The 22,117-nt window shown below is 55.0% G+C and overlaps 2 protein-coding genes across 5 annotated transcripts in view; one reads left to right on the top strand and one right to left on the bottom strand.

Annotated features, from left to right (window-relative positions):
- The window catches only part of Piezo1 (piezo type mechanosensitive ion channel component 1 (Er blood group)), a 68,451-nt gene extending 52,464 nt beyond the window's left edge, over window positions 1-15,987 (top strand). For 2 of the 3 annotated variants that reach the window (XM_042277809.2, XM_006987389.4), the window contains exons 22-51: window positions 119-323; window positions 4,623-4,727; window positions 5,280-5,433; window positions 5,524-5,767; window positions 5,847-5,943; window positions 6,038-6,209; window positions 6,766-6,855; window positions 6,931-7,031; window positions 7,499-7,570; window positions 7,928-8,028; window positions 8,619-8,712; window positions 8,786-8,848; window positions 8,933-9,105; window positions 9,237-9,346; window positions 9,560-9,766; window positions 9,969-10,227; window positions 10,293-10,481; window positions 10,637-10,949; window positions 11,283-11,415; window positions 11,504-11,651; window positions 11,770-11,984; window positions 12,129-12,287; window positions 12,377-12,524; window positions 14,044-14,232; window positions 14,339-14,431; window positions 14,521-14,693; window positions 14,758-14,880; window positions 14,959-15,038; window positions 15,122-15,338; window positions 15,423-15,987. In XM_042277809.2, the coding sequence (XP_042133743.1) occupies window positions 119-323; window positions 4,623-4,727; window positions 5,280-5,433; window positions 5,524-5,767; window positions 5,847-5,943; window positions 6,038-6,209; window positions 6,766-6,855; window positions 6,931-7,031; window positions 7,499-7,570; window positions 7,928-8,028; window positions 8,619-8,712; window positions 8,786-8,848; window positions 8,933-9,105; window positions 9,237-9,346; window positions 9,560-9,766; window positions 9,969-10,227; window positions 10,293-10,481; window positions 10,637-10,949; window positions 11,283-11,415; window positions 11,504-11,651; window positions 11,770-11,984; window positions 12,129-12,287; window positions 12,377-12,524; window positions 14,044-14,232; window positions 14,339-14,431; window positions 14,521-14,693; window positions 14,758-14,880; window positions 14,959-15,038; window positions 15,122-15,338; window positions 15,423-15,672 (4,677 nt within the window). In that variant the 3' untranslated portion in view covers window positions 15,673-15,987. The remainder of the gene's footprint in view (window positions 1-118; window positions 324-4,622; window positions 4,728-5,279; window positions 5,434-5,523; window positions 5,768-5,846; window positions 5,944-6,037; window positions 6,210-6,765; window positions 6,856-6,930; window positions 7,032-7,498; window positions 7,571-7,927; window positions 8,029-8,618; window positions 8,713-8,785; window positions 8,849-8,932; window positions 9,106-9,236; window positions 9,347-9,559; window positions 9,767-9,968; window positions 10,228-10,292; window positions 10,482-10,636; window positions 10,950-11,282; window positions 11,416-11,503; window positions 11,652-11,769; window positions 11,985-12,128; window positions 12,288-12,376; window positions 12,525-14,043; window positions 14,233-14,338; window positions 14,432-14,520; window positions 14,694-14,757; window positions 14,881-14,958; window positions 15,039-15,121; window positions 15,339-15,422) is intronic. The other variant, XM_076572237.1, reaches the window with a different exon arrangement.
- Ctu2 (cytosolic thiouridylase subunit 2) lies at window positions 15,950-22,100 on the bottom strand. Of its 2 annotated transcripts, XM_016005916.3 has the most exons (16): window positions 21,921-22,100; window positions 21,600-21,674; window positions 20,693-20,822; window positions 20,183-20,261; window positions 19,957-20,016; window positions 18,907-18,967; window positions 18,461-18,570; window positions 18,002-18,288; window positions 17,793-17,928; window positions 17,495-17,626; window positions 16,958-17,049; window positions 16,741-16,844; window positions 16,523-16,661; window positions 16,344-16,410; window positions 16,207-16,265; window positions 15,950-16,136 (listed from the first exon to the last, which is right to left on the bottom strand). In XM_016005916.3, the coding sequence occupies exons 2-16, from the start codon at window positions 21,610-21,612 to the stop codon at window positions 15,989-15,991; spliced, it is 1,617 nt and encodes a 538-aa protein (XP_015861402.1). In that variant the 5' UTR covers window positions 21,613-21,674; window positions 21,921-22,100; the 3' UTR covers window positions 15,950-15,988. The 2 variants fall into 2 exon arrangements, with proteins under 2 accessions (XP_015861402.1, XP_006987450.1); XM_006987388.4 differs by lacking the exon at window positions 20,693-20,822.
- Between the last annotated feature and the right edge of the window lie 17 nt (window positions 22,101-22,117).

Below are 22,117 nucleotides of genomic sequence, written 5' to 3'. Positions count from 1 at the left end.
GTAGTCTGGGTGACTGGCCACTCTATGACCTCAAGGCAGGGGTCCTCTGAGCCTGTGGACCTGGAGCAGGTCAAAAGTCCCTTCCTACCATTATGTCCATCCCTTGTATCCCCTCCAGATCTGCTTCCTGATGGCCGTGAATGTGATCGGGCAGCGCATGAACTTCATGGTGATTGTACATGGCTGCTGGCTGGTGGCCATCCTGACACGCAGGCGCCGTGAGGCCATCGCCCACCTCTGGCCCAATTACTGTCTGTTCCTCACACTGTTCCTGCTGTACCAGTACCTGCTGTGCCTGGGCATGCCACCTGCACTGTGCATTGGTAAGCCACGGATTGAGGGCCTTGGGACGTGTGGTTGCATGGAAGCTCATGGGCTTTTCCTTCCTGGGCACATCTAGATTCCTGTCAAGGGCACTCATTATATCCTCTGTGACCTGCACCTTCTCTCTGGGCCACTTGAGCCGTAGCTGTGACATCTTCACACAGTGCTGGCCTGAGGTTGGCTTCCTGAGGGCAAGGTGACTGTGTGCCTGCAGGGCTGTGGCCTCTCGTGGCAGCCTCCTGCAGCAGCACCGATGTCAGCTGTGTGGTCTATTAAAATGGCGCCAGTTCGTTCTTGCACTGTTTTCAGTTTGGCCTTTGCCCTGTGTTGTAGCAGGCTTTCTGCTGGGCCACCAGCCAGCTTCCCAATCGTGATACGGAGACTTCTTCTTAGTTATGAGTGCTCCACCTCATCTTATGCTTGTCCCACTAGCTCTTGTAACTTAATTTAACCTGTTTCTCTTCATCTACATTTTGCCTCAGAGTCTTTTACCTTTCTTTCCTTCTGTATATCCTTCTCTAGTGTCTGGCTGGCTGGTGGCTGCCTGGCTGATTGGCCCTGGGCATCTCCCTCTATTTCTCCCTCCTATTCCCTCCTCTCTTTTTCTCTGGAGCCTAGATTCCTCCTACTCCTTATTCTCTCTGCCTGCCAGCCCCACCTATCCCTCTACTGCCCAACTATTGGCTGTTTAGCTTTTTATTAGCCCAATCAGGTGCCTTAGGCAGGCAAGGTAAAACAAACGCAACACACCTTTATGTAACTAAACAAAAGCAGCATAAACCAATGTAACACATCTTTACCTATGTCAACAAATGCAGCATAAACCAATGTAACACATCTTGACATAGTTAAAGTATTATTCCATAACACTGTGTTCTCTGTCTCTTTCATCCAGCTTTTGCCATCCCTGTGACATTTCTGGACAGCCAGGCTGGTGGCTTTGTCACATGCCCCAAGGGTTGGGAGTGCTTGGCTTGGGGACCCCTATGTGCATGGACTTCATTCATGATGGTTCCGTGGAGGTGGTGTGGCCCATGACTGTAGCCAGGCTTGTCCATTTCACCTGTTCAGGAGCAACCTTGCCTGCCCACATCTGGGTGCTACAGACAAACGTTTAACACAGGGTGACCCTGCCTGCTGCTCCAGTGATGGTCTGTCTTTCTGTTCTCATGTGTCTTCAGTCTTCCGCTAGCTTTTCTGTAGGGGAGAGCTCGAATTTTTCAACCACCTGTTTAAGGTTTGTTTTTTGTTTTGTTTTGTTTTGTTTTTAGCATCCTTGGGGTAGAGATGGAGCCCATGGCTTCACACATATTCAGCAAGTACTCAACCACCGAGCTACACCCTCCTCTTTGTTTTGAACAGAGTGGAAAGGGTTTCAGGTCCTCAGTCTGTCCTCCTGCCTCAGGTTGTGGGGACCCAGTAGGCATCCTGACTCATCCTGCTCTGCCAGCTGGGGTGATTCCTGGGGTTTTCCTTGTCCTCCGAGTCCTTGAGGAATGGACAATCTCTCCTCCCTTTGAGATTGCCTGGGATGTCTCCCTTACCTGGGTTATGTACCTAGGAGAGTTCCAAACACTTCAAACAAGTTCTGAGAGTGTCCTGGGGGGTATTGTGTCTTCTTTCTGGTGACCTTAATCTTTGTGACTCAGTTATAGTGACATCTGCCAGGTTTTCCCATGAGATTTGTATTTTTCTCCTTATTTAATATCACAAGGGGATGCTTTAAGATTATATAAATCTCATTTCTCATTCAGCATCTTCTGAAAGAGAGCTATTGCTCCTTCTGTTTGCTTATTCAGATGTGCTGAGACCACTGTTTTTTCCCTTTCTCTACTCTGAGACCACTGCAGTGGGCTTTGTCTCTCACACCTTCTTGCTTTGGCCGCAGGCATTCCCAGCCCTCTCATGGCCTGGCCTTCCCAGACATGTTGACATTTCCTGCTCTTGGGACCCCTGTCTCATCTTGTGCCCTGACATCAACCCCTGGCCAAGGAGCCCCAGTCTGTTCAGACAGAGCTTTGGGACAGACCTATTGTGACTAGGTCACTATCTGTGGTCCACTACCTATGGTCCACATAGCTAGTGGTGCCTCCTCCTTCCCTTGAAGCATGGTTTTCTTTTTTCATTTTTTCATTTTTTTATTAAGAGATTTTTCTATTCATTTTACATACCAACCACAGATTCCCCTCTCCTCACTCCTCCTGCCCCCCAGCCTTCCCCCCCCCCAACTCAGCCCCTGTTCCCACCTCCTCCAAGGCAAGGTCTCCCATGGGGAGTCAGCAAAGCCTGGTACATTCTGTTGAGGCAGGTCCAGGCCCCACCTCCCTGCACCAAGGTTGCACAAAGTGTCCCACCATAGGCACTGGGCTCCAAAAAGCTGGCTCATGCACTCAGGATGGGTCCGATCCTACAGCCTGGGGGCCCTTTAAACAGTTCATGCTAAACAACTGTCTCACCTATCCAGAGGGCCTAGTTCAGTACCATGGGGGCTCCTATTGGTCCACAGTTCATGTGTTTCCACTAGTTTGGCTGGTTGTCTCTGTACATTTTCCCATCATGATCTCGATGTCTCTTGCTCATAAAATCCCTCCTCTCTCTCATCGACTGGACTCCTGGAGCTCTGCCTGGCACCCAGCCATGGATCTTTGCATCTACTCCCACCAGTCACTGGATGAGGGCTCTATGATGACAGTTAGGGTATTCAGCCATCTGATCACCAGAGTAGGCCAGTTCAGGTACCCACTTGACTATTTCCAGTAGTCTAAGATGGGGTCATCCTTGTGGATTCCTGGGAACTTCCTTAGCACTCTGTTTCTCCCTATTCCCATGATATCTTCATTTATCATGGTATCTCTTTCCTTGCTCTCCCACTCGGTTCCTGTTCCAGCTCGAACCTCCCATTCCCCTAGGTTCTCATCGCCCATCCTTGCCCTCCATTACTTCCTCTAACCCCCAGTTTGCTCATGTAGATCTCATCTATTTCTCCTTCGCTGGGATCCGTGCATCCTTCCTAGGCTCCTCCCTGCTAGCCTCCCTGGAGCTGTGGGTTGTAGTCTGGTTATCTTTTGCTTTACATCTAGTATCCACTTATGAGTGAGTACATACCAGAAGCATGGTTTTCTGTGATTCTTACTGGTTCCTTTCTTCCCAGTACCTTCTGGGGTCTTCACTTAGTGATCTTCCAGTTTGTCACTGTCTCCCTACAATACCTAGACCACTTTCTTTTACTTATTTGTTTGTTTGTTTTATTTAAATAGCACTTTTTTCATTTATTTTACATACTGACCTCAGTTTCCCATCCTATGTCTCTAAGACTCCTAGCAATAGTGGAAAGGATGCCTGAATTGGCCATCTACTGTAATCAGATTGGTGACCACTTTCTTTTGATATAGTATGAGTTGTACTGTGGTATTCCATCCTTCAGGATTGATGAGTTTACAGAAGGCCCTGGTTCGTTTATTTCTTTATTTATTTTGGGTCTTTGAGACAGGGTTTCTCTGTGTAGCCCTAGCTGCCCTGGAACTCACTTTGTAGACCAGGCTGGTCTTGAATTCAGAAATCCACCTGCCTCTGCCTCCCAAGTGCTGGGATTAAAGGTGTGCACCACTACTGCCCAGCTTGGGCCCTGGTTCCTGACAAGTGTGCCAAACACCCTGATTGCCCCTTAATGCAGCCCTCTGAAGTCAGCCCTGCCCTTCCTCGGGTATCAGTCTATCTTCTGTCCATGTCCCAGAGCAGAAGGGTGCAGTGTGCTCTGTTGAGATTGGTTTCTTTCTCTTAGTGGGTGCAGACAAAATTCCTCAGGTGTTTGGGTCTCTCAGGGGTTCTTATTCACTTAGGTGGACTTCTTCCAGGTGTTGTTGCCTCAGCAACAATATTCAGGGTGTGTGGTGCCATAATAGTTGAAGGATTTCTAGATTATTTCCAGCTTTGGGTTATTATTTTATATGTTTCATGCTATGAAATTGTTTGAACCATAATTCATTCCAAGTACTGGCGTCTCCTTGGGAGGTACCTGCCCTGTCTCAGGTGAGGCTCACCATGGTCTGCCTTCTGACCCATTGGTGGGCGCCTCTGCCCTCCTCCCCAACCCCTGAAGCCTGGTGTAGTTTCTGCCTAGCAATCATGTCCTGCTGGACTCTGCGTCTGTGGGTCAGTGTTCTGGAGACTGTGAGTGGTGTTGAGAACAAGTTCTAACCACGCTGGAAGTGTGACACAGCCACTGGCCTCTGGGGCTCCTGGGAGCAGAGGGGGGTGAGGCCAGCTTGTGTCCTTTCTGATGTGTCCCCTACCCACAGACTACCCATGGCGCTGGAGCCAGGCCATCCCCATGAATTCCGCTCTCATCAAGTGGCTGTACCTGCCTGACTTCTTCAGAGCCCCCAATTCCACCAACCTGATCAGTAAGTGCAACCCCATCACTCACCCCAGGATACCCGCCCACCCCACCGGAGAGTGTAAGGACTATACAGGCCTTATACTACACCCCTATGGAGGCGGGGTGCTTGTTGGAGATGTGGGGACCTTTGCCTGGAACCAGCAAGGGACGCGTTGTCTAGGTGTTGACAGTTGAGTGGTGTGTCACTCCATAGGAGAGTCATGCTGCCGCGCAGCCTCATCCTGATGCGGCTGAAGGTCTGACCCTCACGCAATTAAAACACATCCAAGAGTGTATGGGTGAACACAGGTGTGCAGACCTGTGTGGTCACCCGTGTGCACACGGACGGCCCTACAGTGTGCAGGGAGATCCGCAGCAGCCCACGCTCCCTGACATGTGTGCACGTGTACAGCATACATACAGACCGGTGGGTCCTCAGTCTGACACCTTCCTGGTTCCAGCTTGTATGTATGGACACTTTCTCAGTTGTGAAATGGGAGCGGCCCCTCAGCCCCTGGCAGTACGTTCTTCTTCACGGGCAAGCCGCGCGCCCTGCAGCAGCTCTCCTGTCCTGCAGGTGACTTCCTCCTGCTGCTCTGCGCCTCCCAGCAGTGGCAGGTGTTCTCGGCCGAGCGGACAGAGGAGTGGCAGCGCATGGCAGGCATCAACACCGACCACCTGGAGCCCCTGCGTGGGGAGCCCAACCCTGTACCCAACTTCATCCACTGCAGGTAGGTCCCACACTGCCCACTCTGAAGCACCCTGCTAAGAGGGCATAGCTGGGCTGACCCAGCAACCTCAGTGATATCCCCACTTGCCAGGTCCTATCTGGATATGCTGAAGGTGGCCATCTTCCGCTACCTGTTCTGGCTGGTGCTTGTGGTGGTGTTTATCACAGGGGCCACCCGCATCAGCATTTTTGGGCTGGGGTACCTGCTGGCCTGCTTCTACTTGCTGCTCTTCGGCACTACCCTGCTCCAGAAGGAGACACGAGCCCAACTCGTGCTGTGGGACTGCCTCATCCTCTATAATGTCACGGTCATCATCTCCAAGAATATGCTGTCGGTGAGCAGACTGCCCACCCAACCCTGCCCCAGGCCTCCCCGGGAGCCCTGGATTAACCTGTCCCCTCTCCTGACCCCAGCTCCTGTCCTGTGTCTTCGTGGAGCAAATGCAGAGCAACTTCTGCTGGGTCATCCAGCTCTTCAGCCTCGTGTGCACAGTAAAAGGCTACTACAATCGTGAGTGGGCGAGAAGCGTGGGTGAGGGGCAGGCACAAGACTTCCCACTGCTTCTGGTACTGGACCCCTACCCATGCTGGTCTCTGCCTCGCAGCCAAAGAGATGATGAGCAGAGACCGGGACTGCCTGCTGCCCGTGGAGGAGGCTGGTATCATCTGGGACAGCGTCTGCTTCTTCTTCCTGCTGCTGCAACGGCGCGTCTTTCTCAGCCACTACTTCCTGCATGTCAGTGCTGAGCTGAAGGCCACTGCCCTGCAGGCCTCCAGGTCTGCCTAGCTGCTTCACCCTGGGGTGGGGAAGAGTCCCTCATCCTCAGCACAGGTTCCCTAGAATAACATCTCCTCTTGATCCTGTCACCAAAAGGGAGAGCAAAGGACTCCTAGCACCTTGGTATCTCACTAGAGCTGCCCTTATTACACCTATGGCTGAGAAGACAGTGTGGCCCTGCAGTGTTTTAGCCCAACATGTGGCCCGGATTGGCCTGAGTGTACCCCAGCTGGAGGGCTGTGACATGGTATCATGCTCCCAGCAGAGGCCTCTGCCCCTGGAGCTGAACTTAGGGTCAGCAGTTTCATCTTCCTACCCCAGAGTTGCCACCCAATGCCCCTTCCTGTGATGGTTTACCACCCCAGGAAAAGAGGTGGCAGAAGATATTTCTTCTCTCATGGCTGCGGGTGGCAGGTGTCTCCCAGCACATGCCTCAGTATTAGTAGGAGGACCCGGCGGGCTACCTAGGGGCAGGGGCTTGAGCCTAGACAATCCCAAAGGTGGAGAAAACCCGTGCATCTGGAGATGAGCACTGAGGTCTCGGTCTTCCCTCAGGGGTTTTGCCCTCTACAACGCAGCCAACCTTAAGAGCATCAACTTCCACCGCCAGATTGAAGAGAAGTCCCTGGCCCAGCTGAAAAGACAGTAGGTGTCATCTGGGCGAGGGACCCTTTGACCCTTCTGGCCAGCCTGGCACTCAGAGCTCCTTCCTATTTGCAGGATGAAACGCATCCGTGCCAAACAGGAGAAATACAGGCAGAGCCAGGCAAGCCGTGGCCAACTCCAGTCCACAGACTCCCAGGATCCCAGCCAGGAGCCAGGTAAGCATGGACAAAACCCGGAACCTCAGAGGATACCCGCCACACACACATACTGCATCCAGGCATGTTCATGCTGCTGGAACCTCCCTGCACCTGTGCAAGTGGTGTGCCACGGGCCCCACCCCCTTGTCCTGTACTGTGCTACGTATATACGTGATGTGCCACAGGACCCTGCTCCCTGTCCTGTGCTGTGTGTAAGTGGCATGCTTCAGGACCCTGCCTCTAGTCCTGTGCCATGTGATGTGTTTCCCTCTGTCCCAGCAGGCCAGAAGGCCGCCTGGAACTGTCCCCTTGCACTTGTGACCCCTCTCCATCCCTCCAGGGCTCTGAGACATGTGGCACCACATGGAACCTTGTCACTGCAGGAGTTCTGTGTCTGTTTCTGTCTCTGCCACGTGCCCCTGTGCCCAAGATAGGCTGCCCTACAGCCTCCCTTGCCTGTTCACGCTTGCCTTGCTCCTCCACAGGGCCTGACAGCCCAGGGGGCTCCTCCCCGCCACGGAGACAGTGGTGGCGCCCCTGGCTGGACCACGCCACAGGTACCCTGCCTTGACTCCTCTGCACTTCTGCTATTGACCTGATGCCTACTAGCTTTTCCTTGTCCTGTCTGGTCATGTCAGGCTCTCTGACCTGTGTTCTGTGCATGGACCACCTTCCCCATCCTGCTGAACCCTGGATGGGATAGTTCTAGTGGGAAGGGAGGCACTCAAGCCAGGCCACGTGGGGGGAAGATGCTGAGGGGGAACGTCATCCTTAACCATGGCTCTGCTACCACCCAACTCAAAACTGAAGATAGGAACTCCAGGATTTTCAGGGTCTGGCTGGGGAGGAATCAGCTCTGCCATGGAGACTGGCTCTCACATACACATCCACTTTCCTACCCCTGCTGACTATAGTCATCCACTCTGGGGACTACTTCCTGTTTGAGTCGGATAGTGAGGAGGAAGAGGAGGCCCTACCTGAGGACCCCAGGCCTGCAGCACAGAATGCCTTCCAGGTGAGTTGGAGCCTTGCCTCTTGCTCTGTCGATGGAGTTCCTGAGTGGGGCAGTATGGAGGGACAGGCATCTGAGGGCCTCGGAGTCCAGCTCCTGCATATTGAAGAAGTCCACCTAGCCCATCAGACCTGTCCAGGCAGCTAGGGAAACAAGATGCAAGGTTCATAGGTTGCCAACTATGCCCCTCCGCTACATTTCATGAAAGTTCTGGCTCTGACACCCTCGGCCTTACCTCCGGGGCTCTATGACTGCCACCTGGTCTGAGAGAAAGGCTACATGTGTCTGATGGATACTGGTGTCCTGGGACCTGAAGAGGCCCTTGTCCATCTTTGAGGCCCTGGCACTGAGGGATAGGTCATGCTGGGCAGCTGCACGTCTGTCTTCCTATCACAGTCTCTGGAGTCCATTTCCAGAGAGGGCTTGGGGAGGTGAAGATGCACAGCTGGATAGAGAGCAGGAGCTAGGATCTGGTCCACGACCGACCAGATCTAGTATATGGCTGTCCCTCCATCCTCTTCCTTGGGAGGGGACTATGAATGGATATCTCAGCTAGAGATGCCAGGGTGCTAACCAAGGAATCTGGCTGGCAGATGGCATACCAGGCATGGGTAACCAATGCGCAGACAGTGCTGAGGCAGCGTCGGGAACAGGCACGGCAGGAGCAGGCGGGACAACTGTCTTCTGGTGAGTTAGTGTGCTTGGGGGCTCCAGTAGGGGGGCTGCAGGGCTCCCTGATGCTGATTCTCCCTGTGCCCAGGAGGTGATGACTTGGGCCAGGAGGTGGAGCCAGCAGAGGCCCCAGAGGATGAGATGCCAGCAGGTATGTGGGCTTTCTGGGGAGGGGCCAGGGGGCTGAAGGCCCTTGGGGCCAGCCAACCCTCCAGTGCCATCCTGCTCTTTGTAGGCCGCAGCCATATGATGCAGCGTGTCCTGAACACCATGCAGTTCCTGTGGGTGCTGGGCCAGGCCTCCGTAGACGGGCTAACACGCTGGCTGTGCACATTCACAAAGCACCACCACACCATGAGCGACGTGCTCCGTGCAGAGCGCTACCTGCTCACCCAGGAACTCCTGCGGGTAAGGGCCCCTTGGGCCAAGCTCCTCTATACCTCGTCAAGGCCACGCTCATACCTACTACCTGCTGAGCACATGTGGAGCAGAGCTGGGCCCATCTCAAGGGCCTGAGAGTTTCTCCATGCTCTCTGCAGGGTGGAGAGGTACACCGAGGGGTGCTAGACCAGCTTTACATGAGCGAAGCCGAGACCACGCTGCCAGCAGGTCCCACGGAGACCCGTGATGGACCCAGCACAGCCTCAAGGTTGGTGCAGGGCCCAAGGGGCCTGGGGTGAGCCAGGGTCCCCATTTTTGCTTGTCCTCTGGCCCAAAGCAGGGACTGACCCCTGAGCTGCTGACAGGTCATCAGGGTCTAACACTGTTCAGTCTCAGCTGCTTCTGGTTACTCTCCAGGCACCGCTCCTCTGTCCTTCTCCAGAGCCTAAGGATTGGCCCTCTGTGACCTTTTCTCCCGCAGTGGGCTGGGAGCCGAAGAGCCTTTGAGTAGCATGACAGACGATACCAGCAGCCCCCTGAGCACAGGCTATAACACCCGCAGTGGCAGCGAGGAGATCATCACTGACACTGGGGACCTCCAGGCTGAGACCTCCCTGGAAGGCTCCCAGGAGCTTCTAGCCAATGCTCGCACACGGATGCGCACAGCCAGTGAGCTGCTCCTGGACAGGTGGGACAGGGCTAGGCTGTGTGCAGGATTCCAAGGGAATTCTCCTGAGCAGGAAGCCCAGTGGGAGGAGCTGGGTGAAGTGGGGGCAGGAACTGGCTAGGCCTTGGGTTGGAGTCTGTCTGTTGCCATGGCTGCAGGCTGGGCTCTGCACCCTAGGGGTGCTCCTGGCTCTTGCCCCCAAACTCCTGTGGTCTTGTGGCAGGCGCCTACGCATCCGCGAGCTGGAGGAGGCTGAGGAGTTTGAAGCACAGCAGGGCCGGACTCTGCGGCTGCTAAGAGCCGTGTACCAGTGTGTGGCGGCACACTCAGAGCTGCTTTGCTACTTCATCATCATCCTCAACCACATGGTGACAGCCTCGGCTGCCTCCCTGGTGCTGCCCATGCTCATTTTCCTGTGGGCCATGCTGACCATCCCGAGGCCCAGCAAGCGTTTCTGGATGACAGCCATTGTCTTCACTGAGGTTGGTGGCAGCTTGAAGGGTTGGGGCGGGGCCACCTGGCCCGTGCTGAGTGCCCTGTCCTGCAGGTCATGGTGGTCACCAAGTACCTGTTCCAGTTCGGCTTCTTCCCCTGGAATAGTTACGTGGTGCTGCGGCGCTACGAGAACAAGCCCTACTTCCCTCCCCGTATCCTGGGTCTTGAGAAAACTGACAGTTACATCAAGTATGACCTGGTGCAGCTCCTGGCCCTCTTCTTCCACCGCTCCCAGCTACTGGTGAGCCCACAAGCCAGTCCCGGGGGGGCAGGGGCTCCTTGGAAGCTCCAGGCATTCTCGAGCCCAGAGGCTGGATGCTTGAATGACCCAGCATGGGTCTGGTCTAAATATGGGCCTGGGCTGGCGTCCTGACTGCTCCTCCATATTCTCCGCAGTGCTATGGCCTCTGGGACCATGAGGAGGACAGTTTCTCCAAGGACCACCGCAGGAGTAGTGAGAAGGACCAGGAGGCTGAGGAAGAGTCAGAAGCTAGGCTGGAATCGCAGCCCGAGGCAGGCACTGGGCATCCCGAGGAGCTGGTGTTGGCTGGTACCCCCAGGGACCACATCCAAGGGAAAGGAGATGTTAGATCTGAGGATGGGATCCAAGAGCCCCTAGAGGACCCTAAGCCCCAGCACAAGAGGCACATCAGCATACGCTTCAGGAGGAAGAAGAAGACTCCAGGACCCAAAGGAGCAGCAGCTATGGGTGAGAGTCCAGGCTAGACCCCTGAGGATTCCTAGGAGGGGAGGAGACACAGATGGCCAGCCCAGCACAAGGACAACCCTTTGGGAAGCACACAACTGCTCAGTACTCTCCCTGTATCTGTCCTTGGAGTTGTCCCTATACCCAGGATGAGATGTCTGTGGGCCAGGGCTGAAGTCTCAAGGCTACCCCAAGAAAGGACACAGCAGCAGTTGCTCTCTCACTGGTGACTGTGGGGAGGTTCCTGTGCTGTCTGTAAAGTGGGGTGATGCTAGCTTGTTGGAATGGACAACTAGTCCCTGGTGGGTTCGCTGACATTTCCCTGGACACTCACAGAGGCTGAGGAAGAGGAGGAGGAAGAAAAAGAAGCTGCAGGGAGAAAGAGCCCCCATCACGCTCGAGGAAGATTGAAGGTTCAGGAAAGAATGAAGGTAGCCGGGCGCCGGCTGCAGAGCTTCTGCCTGTCACTGTGAGTAAGCTGGCTGGGAATGGTGGGCATCGGGGCAGGAAGGTAGTCCCTCGCTGGATACCCTCCCTCTGAGACTGTCCATCCACAGAGCTCAGGGCATCTATCAACCCCTGCGGCGTTTCTTCCATGACATCCTGCACACCAAGTACCGAGCAGCCACAGATGTCTATGCGCTCATGTTCCTGGCTGACATCGTCGACTTCATCATCATCATCTTTGGTTTCTGGGCCTTTGGGGTAAGTTGACCTGGGGCCCCAGAGTGGATGACTGGCTTCTAGGCCTTTGGAGTGCATGGGCTCAGAACTCTCAGGTGCGCTACGGCTCCATCTCCACAACCTGTACCCTCTACTACAGAAGCACTCGGCAGCCACGGACATCGCATCCTCGCTGTCAGATGACCAGGTGCCGGAGGCCTTCCTCTTCATGCTGCTGGTCCAGTTCAGCACCATGGTCATTGACCGTGCCCTCTACCTGCGCAAGACTGTACTGGGCAAGCTGGCCTTTCAGGTGGTCCTGGTGGTGGCTATTCACCTCTGGATGTTCTTTATCTTGCCAGCCGTCACTGAGAGGTAGGTGACGTGAGGCACGGCCCCCAGGGGCCTCGGTCTGCCCTGACGCACTAGACACTCTGGGCCTGGTACAGTTTGGGTTGGCCTCCAGAACTGTTTCTGTCAAGTTCACCCTCCCTGACATCCTGTCCCTGTTCCATTCAGAATGTTCAGCCAGAATGCAGTGGCCCAGCTGTGGTACTTCGTGAAGTGCATTTACTTTGCCCTGTCTGCCTACCAGATCCGCTGCGGCTACCCCACCCGTATCCTGGGCAACTTCCTCACCAAGAAGTACAATCATGTAAACCTCTTCCTTTTCCAGGGGTGAGTGTGGTCTGCCTAGGGATCATGAAGAGCAAGTAGGTAGAAGCCAGTGTAGGCTGCCCCTGCTAAAGGACCCCTGGCCTCGGCAGGTTCCGTCTAGTGCCTTTCCTGGTGGAGCTGCGGGCCGTCATGGACTGGGTGTGGACTGACACCACACTGTCCCTGTCCAACTGGATGTGTGTAGAAGACATCTATGCCAACATCTTCATCATCAAATGCAGCCGAGAAACAGAGAAGGTGCCAGGGCAGAGGATGGGTGGATCTCTCTTGGGAGTTTACAACCCACATGCACAGCAGCCCAGAGAAAGGAGCTTTCTAGATCTCATGGACAGCTGCAGTGGGTCTAGGGGGCAGCAGGGGACGGTGGACTGGGCCCTTGGGGTTGGGAGGTGGCAGCAGGCAGATGTTAGCTGTTTGTTACCAGGGCTGTTTCTTGGTTTAGTATATTCACAAAGTACATGCACTCACCATTGCAGCCAGCTTTAGGATCTCACCGCCCCACCAAGAAACCCTGTCCCCTTTATTAATTGTTCCCCACTTCCCCTCTCCACCCCTGGTGGTCTACAGTCTACTTCCTGCCTGTGGTTTGCCCGTTTGATAACACAGAACCATTTGGTACCAGGCTTCCTCCCCTCAGCGGTGTTCCCAAGGTTCCTCCTTGTAGTGGGTCAGTACTCCACTCCTTAGACCATGTAGGTTCCATCGAGTGCGGAGACCCCAGTGTGTCTCTACCTTTCCGTGGGTGGACTGCTGCTGTTTTCACTGTGTGTGTCTGCTTATACGGGGCACTTAGGAGGTCACTGTTCTGTCGTTGTGAACTGTTTCTGAAGTGGCTGCATCTCTCTCACCAGCTAACTGAAGTTCCAATGTTTAACAGTTCATGTGCTGCTGCCGGATTATCTCCCTTAGAGAAAAAACATCTATTCAGATTACGTCCTAGGTGTGGTCAGGCCATCTGTTAGATTTGTAAGCATTCTTTGTAGGCTCTGGCTACTCCATCCCACCATATGGCTGCTCTGCACTCTCTCATGCCCTGGTTATCCTTGCTTAGAAAAAAAATTCATTATTCGTAATTATGTGTGAGTACACATAAGTGCAGGTGCTCGTGGAGACCAGAAGAGGGCACCAGATTCCTCTGGAGCCAGAGTTACAGGAGATGTGAGCCACCCAACCAACATGCCTTCTGGAAACTGAACTCTGGACTTCTACAAGAGTAGTGCTTTCTCATTATCACTTTTGTTTTTTTGGGTTTTTTTTTTGTTTTTTTTTTTTTGTTTTTTTCGAGACAGGGTTTCTCTGTGTAGCTTTGCGCCTTTCCTGGAGCTCACTTGGTAGCCCAGGCTGGCCTCGAACTCACAAAGATCCGCCTGCCTCTGCCTCCCGAGTGCTGGGATTAAAGGCGTGCGCCACCACGCCCGGCTCATTATCACTTTTGAAACACAAAGTTAATTTAAAAAATACTGTTTTCCTGTTTGTGTTCACTTCTGGTGTTCCCAGAAGTCTGTAAGATTGCAGAGATGTGTCTTCTGGGCATTTACACTCACATCAAGCTCTCTGCTCCAATGTCCTTGCTTGCAGCTCTGCAGAAAGTAGGCGCCCTTCTCTTGTGAGTGTGGCATGCAGCTAATGCCCCAGCCCCATTCACTAAAGCAGCTGACCCTATTATTTCTGACCTCGGGCCTATTCAGTGACACCAGGTTGAGGCTGGCGGCCTGCAGCCAAGGGACTGGGAGGGTGACCAGTATCTCCCTTCCAGAAATACCCACAACCCAAAGGACAGAAGAAGAAGAAAATCGTCAAGTATGGTATGGGTGGCCTCATCATCCTCTTCCTCATTGCTATCATCTGGTTCCCACTGCTCTTCATGTCACTGATACGCTCTGTGGTGGGTGTCGTCAACCAGCCCATTGATGTCACTGTTACCCTCAAGCTGGGCGGCTATGAGGTGAGTAGCCAGCCTCCAGCCTGCCCATTCCCCCATTGGCGAGGACACACCCACTCCTTGCAGGCTGGGTGGTTCCCTGCTGACCATGCATCCATCCCATCCCTAGCCGCTGTTCACCATGAGCGCCCAGCAGCCTTCTATAGTGCCTTTCACACAGCAGGCCTATGAGGAGCTGTCCCAGCAGTTTGACCCCTACCCAGTAAGTGCCCCGCACTGTATCCCTTGGTGTGAGGTGGGCTGGCAGGGAAAAGGTACCCGCTGGCCCTAACCGAGGCGTGCTCCACATAGCTGGCCATGCAGTTCATTAGCCAGTACAGTCCCGAGGACATCGTCACTGCACAGATCGAGGGCAGCTCCGGGGCACTGTGGCGCATCAGCCCCCCAAGCCGGGCCCAGATGAAGCAGGAGCTGTACAATGGCACAGCGGACATCACGCTGCGCTTCACCTGGAATTTCCAAAGGTGGGTCCCGTGCTCACGGGGGTCTGGGGGATGCCCCACACTGCCTAACACTGCCCACCCCTAGGGACCTGGCCAAGGGAGGCAAAGTGGAGTATACCAATGAGAAGCACACCTTGGAGCTGGCCCCCAACAGTACAGAACGGAGGCAGCTGGCCCAACTGCTCGAGGGCAGACCTGACCAGTCAGTGTGAGTGGAGGCCACCGTGGGGCAGGTGGGCAGGGGAGCCTGAGATGCCCCTGACTGGCTGACTCCTTCCTTCCACAGGGTCATTCCCCACCTCTTCCCCAAGTACATCCGTGCCCCCAATGGGCCTGAAGCCAGTCCAGTGAAGCAGCTGCAGCCAGGTGAGCGTGGGACCAGGGTGCTGGGGTACGCCTAGGCCAGGGATGGGTGGTAGCCCGACTCCTAACTACCCCACTCAACTCAGATGAGGAAGACGACTATCTTGGTGTGCGCATCCAGCTGCGGAGGGAGCAGGTGGGCACGGGGGCCTCCGGGGAGCGAGCAGACACAAAGGCCTCTGACTTCCTGGAGTGGTGGGTGATTGAGCTGCAGGACTGCCAGGCTGACTGCAACCTGCTGCCCATGGTCATCTTCAGTGACAAGGTCAGCCCACCTAGCCTCGGCTTCCTGGCTGGCTACGGGTGAGTACTGCAGAGGAATCCCCTATAGCCCGCCTCCCCCAGGGCAGTTCTGGGTGGTCCTAGTTCACGTGCCTCTCCCAACAGGATCGTGGGGCTGTATGTGTCCATTGTGCTGGTTGTCGGCAAGTTTATGCGGGGCTTCTTCAGTGATATCTCACACTCCATCATGTTCGAGGAGCTGCCATGTGTGGACCGCATCCTCAAGCTGTGCCAGGATATCTTCTTGGTGCGGGAGACCCGGGAGCTGGAGCTGGAGGAGGAGCTATATGCCAAGCTCATCTTCCTGTACCGCTCACCAGAGACCATGATCAAGTGGACACGTGAGAAGGAGTAGGAGCCTGGCTCCTGGGCACCGGGAATGAAGGAGCTGCCCCAGGGCAGCCTGGCCACCAGGGCTGACAGAGCTCCTTGGACAGGAGCGGAGCTGCCTGAGGCCACGAGCTGTGACACATCCTCCTGGCCCATGTAAGCCCTGATGATGCTGCTGTCAAAGGGACACCGTGTCCCTAACTGTTGTGTCCCCGCCTGTTGGGCTGGGGGCCCAGTGTAGCTCAGGACTAGCCACACTGGGTCTGGGGGCCTGGCTCTCCCTTCCCACAAGTACTGTAGAGTTTTCTAAGTAAAAACATTTTATTTATACAAACGGACAGTCAGAGACCAAGGCCAGTGTTCTCGCCTTCCTGCTTGATGGGTGTGCATGGCTGGGTATGCCCAGGCTCAGCTCTGTTTTCCTCCTTCTCTTCTTCATCATCATTGTCTGTAATCAGATACTCTTGGATTTCTTGAGAGACCCAGGCCCTAAGGGAGACTGCAGTGAGAACCAGTCCTCGGGGTCTCCCCAGAGGTCTCCCCAAAGAGCAGGCATTACCTCTGGCTGCGGAGCTGAGCCTCAGCCAGGACGTAAGGTGGCAATGGGTCCAGGGAAGGCTACAAGAGATGGCAGTGTGAGAAACCATGGGGACAGTGGGGACAGCTCACAGTGACATATGATGGACAGCCACTCACCAGGTCCTTCATGTTCACCCGGCAGCTGTAACACAGCTGTTCTATGATGCAGGCCTGGACATCCCCGCTGTAGAGGCAGAACTGAACTTGTGTGCCTGGTCTCACTCCGAACCCTGTTTAAGGCCAGTCTTCCTGCCCCCTCCACCCGCCCACAGGGCAGGACACAGGCAGGGTCTTACCTCCTGCCAACAGCCCTGTGGTAGCTCTGGGCCTGACCCTCCCCTGCACCACAGCAGGGTGGAGTAGGCATCTTAGTCGAAGCAGGCAGCATCTGGGAGACATGTGAGGAGGACTGAGCACCGAAGGCCGTGGCACTGTCTGCAATAGAGAGGGGCTGAGGGACCTGGGGCGGCCAAATAACCACCCCCACAGCACTCCAAGAAGGCCCTGCACGTACCAGCAGTGTCAATGTCCAGTGCACACATGCAGAGCAGGCAGTTGTGGCCTGAGGGGCCAGTGGCACAGCCCTCCCGGGGGGCCTTGACCAACTTCTCACTTGTCCTATGGGCAGGTGCACAGACAACAGGGACAGGTAAAAAGTATGCCCCCGCCATGGGCTCGGCTCCCCTCAAGAGCAGCAGCAGGCTCCACAGCACCCCCAGTGGCACACACACCTGTACACAGTACTGACTGTAGAGGGGAACACAGTCTGCAACCTCAGGATAAAGGCCTCCATCAGCCGGTGGATGCTAGCCTTTTCTGGAGCCTAGGGACAATCAGATGGGGTATTTAGAGGGCCGAGGGGCATCTAAAGCAAGTACCATGGGCTTCACATGGCCAGCCCGAGGAGACTGAGACCAGCACAGGATTCACACAGTGTGGGTGATAGGTCATCTTGCCGCCCGCCCCTTCACCTCAGGGACACCTCTCCCTCCACACCACCTCCTTAGGGGTACCAGCCTGGTCTCCCAGGATACAAGGCATGCTTGGAGGACCCTTGGATACACGGACACTGCTACTGGCCTTTTCAGAGGCAGGGCAGCAGGTGCTAAGGTCACAGAGAACCAGCTGGGGCCTCGAGGCCAGCCTTAAGGGAAGGGCTAAAGCTGGCTGGCAAGGATTCCAGTCCCCAACAATGCACCAGGGATTTCTGACCCTGTGTGGAGAAGATGCCCCCAGCCAGCCCATGCAGCTCTCCTCCACAGGCCCACCTTGGTCTCGATGGCTGGGGTGAAGACAGAGGGAACACCAAACAGGTGGTTGTAGAAGGCCACTTCCTTTAGCGTGTGGTCCCGCATGGGCCTCACCAACACCACATCCCCATGCCGCTCATCTGAGAAGCCCTAGGGAGCAGACACTGTGGGGCTCAGATCCTCGCAGTACCTCTTCACACTGCCGCCACCATCTACAGTTGGGTCCCAGGCCTCTCGACTTGGAAGGCCCCGGGATAACCCAACGGGGCTTTCAAATGAAGGAGGACAAAGGCCCTGGCCTTCAGGCCCTGCATACCGTGTCCCAGGCAAGGAAGGCTCCTCTCCCCAGGGCCAGGTTGGTCATAAGCTTGATGGCCAAGCGGGTGCAGCTCTCCCCAGTCATCACCTTGCGGTAGCCATGGGTTCGGGCTACATGCACGATCAGATGGGTCCTGTGACGGGGTGAATTACAGAAGCTGGAGCTGGAGTCCTGCGAGCCAGGGAGGGCGGGGGTGGGGCGCTCACCTCAGCATCTGCAGCAGCTCCTCTTTGGCTGTCAGAGTCTTTATGGAGGTGAACAACCTAGACAAGGCCTCAGTCTGAGCAGCTGCAGGGGACCCAGCCACGCCTGGGGGTTCCTGGCTGGGGGAGGGGTGTGGCTGATCCTCCCCCTGAGCTGGGCTGGCGCAGCCCTCGACCCCTAGCACGCGATGCTGTTGCAGGAAGCTGTCCACTGCCGCTTTGTAGGCCTCCTCTGTCCCTGCTGGCTCTTGGGAAGCAGAGCACAGCACCGATGGCGGCAAGCTGAACACCTTCCGGGATGGAAAAAGGGACATTGAGTCCAAGGCCCATACCTGCCCTCCAGAACGGCTGGAAACCTAAGGCCCAGGGCAAGAGGCCCACAGGATGGCGGCTCCAGTAAGCAAGCATGTGGCTCTGATGGGTATCCCCTCCAAGGTCCCCACCAGGGGCAGACCCACCTACCTCCTCTAAGGTAACCACATGCCATGGGAAGCCAGTGTTTTGCAGGATCAGCTTCACCTCAGCCAAGGTCTTCCCTCTGTCCTTTAGGCTCTGGCCACAGGCCGCTCCCTCTGTAAAACCCAGGTAGAAAGTATGTAGGAGTCATGGAGGAAGAGCCTGGTGGAACAGGCTGAGGTGGTCAGTGCCACACATGAAGTCCCACCAGGTCTGCTCTTCAGAGAAAGCTTCTGTAAGAGCAGGAATGACATTTTCTTTTGGGTGTTTTCCAACAGGCTCCCCTCACAGCTAAAGAAACTGCCTGGTCTTTCATCCCCAAAGACCAGCTCTAAACTCACCTTCTTCAACCCCTGGGCCCTTCAATACAACTCTGTCCCCACTCTGTCCCCTGAAGGGCCTGTTGGGGTTCGCCCACCACTGGGGGCTGAACAGGGAGTGGCCAGACGTACCGTCAACATAGATGACTCCTGGCACAAAGCGTAGTCGTTTTGCAGAATCCTGACTCAGGCCCTGGAAGAGAAGTGTCAGGGTTCAGACCTGGCCAAAAGCATTTCTCTGGACTTCAGACTCTCCAGACAGTGGACAAAACTGCCTGGGTCTCCCCTCCTCAGAGGGGTGTGTATGGGCCCAAGTCTTTGCTCCCACAGGAGGGATGTGGGTGCAAGTCTTCCCTCCCATATGAGGGCATGTCCTGTCCTATCAGAAACTTCAGAATCCACCCTCTCCAGTCTGTTTCTGACACCTAAGCAGCCTGAGACAACCAGCTGGACCATGGGGCGGTGGGGCCACTTTACAACCTCTGGGCACCTTAGAACCCTCAGAAAGTGCTCTGGTATGTAAGAACAGAGGTGACAACCCATGGAAGGTGGGGCAGAGTCCCAAGAGGAGAGGTATCAGACACTGACAAATGGCTCCATGGTGAGCTACCTCACCTCCACACGTGCAGGTTTAGGGGACTGGCAGGTAGGAAAAAAAAAAAAAAAAAACCCACAAGTACCACACAGGATATTCCACTGGAACGCACTGCCACTGACCAAGTTCAGCTCAGACCACTGACTTCTGTCAACCACAGCCTCCACTCTGGCCCCTCTAGCTGGTGTCCCACAGTAAAAAGAGCATGTAGGTCCCTCTTCTGTGCCGGGCCCTCAAGGAAACCCTGCATACCCCCAGCAGTGTCAGGCATTCTCAGCTTGAGTCCCCAGTCTATCTGCCCCACCCCCTTCTACCCAGGCCACTCCTCCCCGTTTTCAGCAAATACTTCTCTCTGCCCACAAGTCATAACTGGCCAAACTGTGATACTATGTCCTAACAAATGCAGCCAAACAGGGATGTAGCCGGGGACCCTGCACAGGGCTTCTGGACTGCACACCAGCTGAATATACATGTGAGATCCTATGGGTGTCCCAGCCAGGGTGGGGGGTTCTGTCTAGTGTCAACCAAAAACTTTGTAGTGTAGGCTGAGGAAAGAGGCTTAGGCCCAGAGGATGGTGTAGACGTACCTCAAGAACTTGCCAGACCATGGAGCTGGACGAAGGCCCCCCAGACCACGCCAACAGCACCTGGGGTGGGGAGAGAGCATCAGCAAGGACATGCATCTTCAACGTGAGCAAGTCTGCTTCATTTCTTAGACAGCCCCAAAGTCCAGAGACAGCAGGCTGGCTGAAGAAATGTGCATACAGGAAGACAGCAGGGGCTGCCAGCCAAGCCCCCAGCCCCCATGTGTACCTTCTCTCCAGGAAAGATGAGTCGGTTCTTCCCAAGCATGGCTCTGAACTTGTGGACATAGAACGCCTTGAAACAATCCCTGGAACAGATGCAAAGAGAGGCTGCTCTGCACCTGTCCACCAGCCCGAGACCCCATCATGGGTGATACTGTCCCTCTTTGGCAGTGTCCACCCTCAGAGGCAACATCTTCACACAGACACTCTGGCAGAGCCTGGTGAGGGAGCTGGATGGAGGAGCTTTCCTGGTTGTGACTCCCAGGGCTCTACCTAGATCCCATCAAATGTGAGCTGCAGAGTGCTTAGGAAGGAGTTGGCAAAAGAAAGGCTGGATGGAGATTAGAGCTGGGTGAAATCACCAAAGCCTTTTCAAAAACATGTTGATCTGTTTCAGCCCCTACAGACAGAAGCACTGCCTCTCTGGGGTGCAAAGGGGAGCAGGGAGAACTCAGAACCCTCTTTGACAGAACAGTCCTCATTCGCAGCTACCCTAAGTTGTTAAATCAGTACCTACCTTGCCCAGGTTATAATTCCTGGGAACACTACATTTTCTTTCAAATCTGGGCTCCCCAAACATGGTAGGTGAAAAGAAAGACTCTGGAAATCAGTTTCTGCCCCCTCCACCAGAATCTTTTGTAGAAAATCTTTAAAAAAAAAACAGACTCAGATATTCAAAGGGACTTAGAAATGTGAAATCACCATTCACTCAACAAACATACACTATACAAAGCTACTGCTAATACCACTAGGTATTAAAGGAATAACACCAGAGATCCATGTTCCTGCCCTTGGGGAGCTAAAGATCTTGTTAAAACAGTCAAACATTAAAACAGTTGTAATCCAAAAGAGGTGTGAGGGACCCATTAAAGTCACAAATAAAATGTGAGTCCTTCTGCTGTGGTCCCCATGGGAATAATCCCTTGTTCCTGTCCAAAGATCCAGAGAAGACTGGAGCTCTCCTTCCAAATCTCTATGGCAGTCAGATAAACAGGCATCCCGTGAAAGAAGGAACTCCCACCCAGAGCTTCCTGCCCAAGCTCCCAGGATGTTTTGACCTGCCCTGGACGGACTCCAACTGCCCCAAATGCCTGTCTTTCAACACACCTTTCCCTCAAATCTGAGCACTCCATAAGCTTCCCCAGAGATCTTCCTACCACTAGGCCCATCAAGGAAATTTGTGGGGTTCTGTTTGACAGGGTCTCTCTGTAGCCCCAAGCTGGCCTCAAATCTGAGGTAATTCACCTGTCACGGAATCCCAAGAGTTGGAAATACAGGCGTGAGCCTAGTTTAAAGGATGGGGGTCGTTACCAATGGTTCCCACCACTACTCGTGGTCAGGGCCAATGTGACAAGCTCATACAAAGTAACCGTTCCCTTACAAGGAAGAAGCAAGCCTGGAAAGGAGGGCTGCCAAGGTCTCACCTGCAGAAGGCATCTCCCGCTCGTATCACCACCACCGGCTGGCCTTCCGCGCACTTCACACATTTCTGCTCCCGGCTTTGGAGAGAATAAGAACATAGATGGCAAATTCTCCCACCGCAGCGAACTTGGGGAAGCCAGAGTCTCGCTTCCCAGCCTAAGCCAGCAGGAAAAGCGCCTGGCTCACACACCAGGGCCTATGCTTAATTCTAGCTGCCGACTCAAAGAGGCCCTCGGGTCGCTGCGACCCTAAGGGCGCGGGGCCGGTCGGTGGCTACGCGGGCCGAAGAGGGCTGTCCCTGGCCTGTTATGGAAGGCTCTTACCCCGGCCGTGGCCCGGGCGGAGGCTCCCGGTGAGCCAGCCCCGCGTAGTCCTCACCGGCCTGACACATGGAGAGATGCTCGACAGGTCCGCAGTAATGAAGACTCGGCGCGGCGATATGACATTAGCGCTAAGCGGACGCTGTCGTGACGCAACGCGGAGGGGGCGGGGCGAGCGGTGACGTCAGCACGGCGCCGTC

This window comes from Peromyscus maniculatus, chromosome 5 (genome assembly GCF_049852395.1).
Source record: "Peromyscus maniculatus bairdii isolate BWxNUB_F1_BW_parent chromosome 5, HU_Pman_BW_mat_3.1, whole genome shotgun sequence".
NCBI lineage: Eukaryota > Metazoa > Chordata > Mammalia > Rodentia > Cricetidae > Peromyscus > Peromyscus maniculatus.
This window is presented reverse-complemented; position numbering and strand designations above follow the sequence as displayed.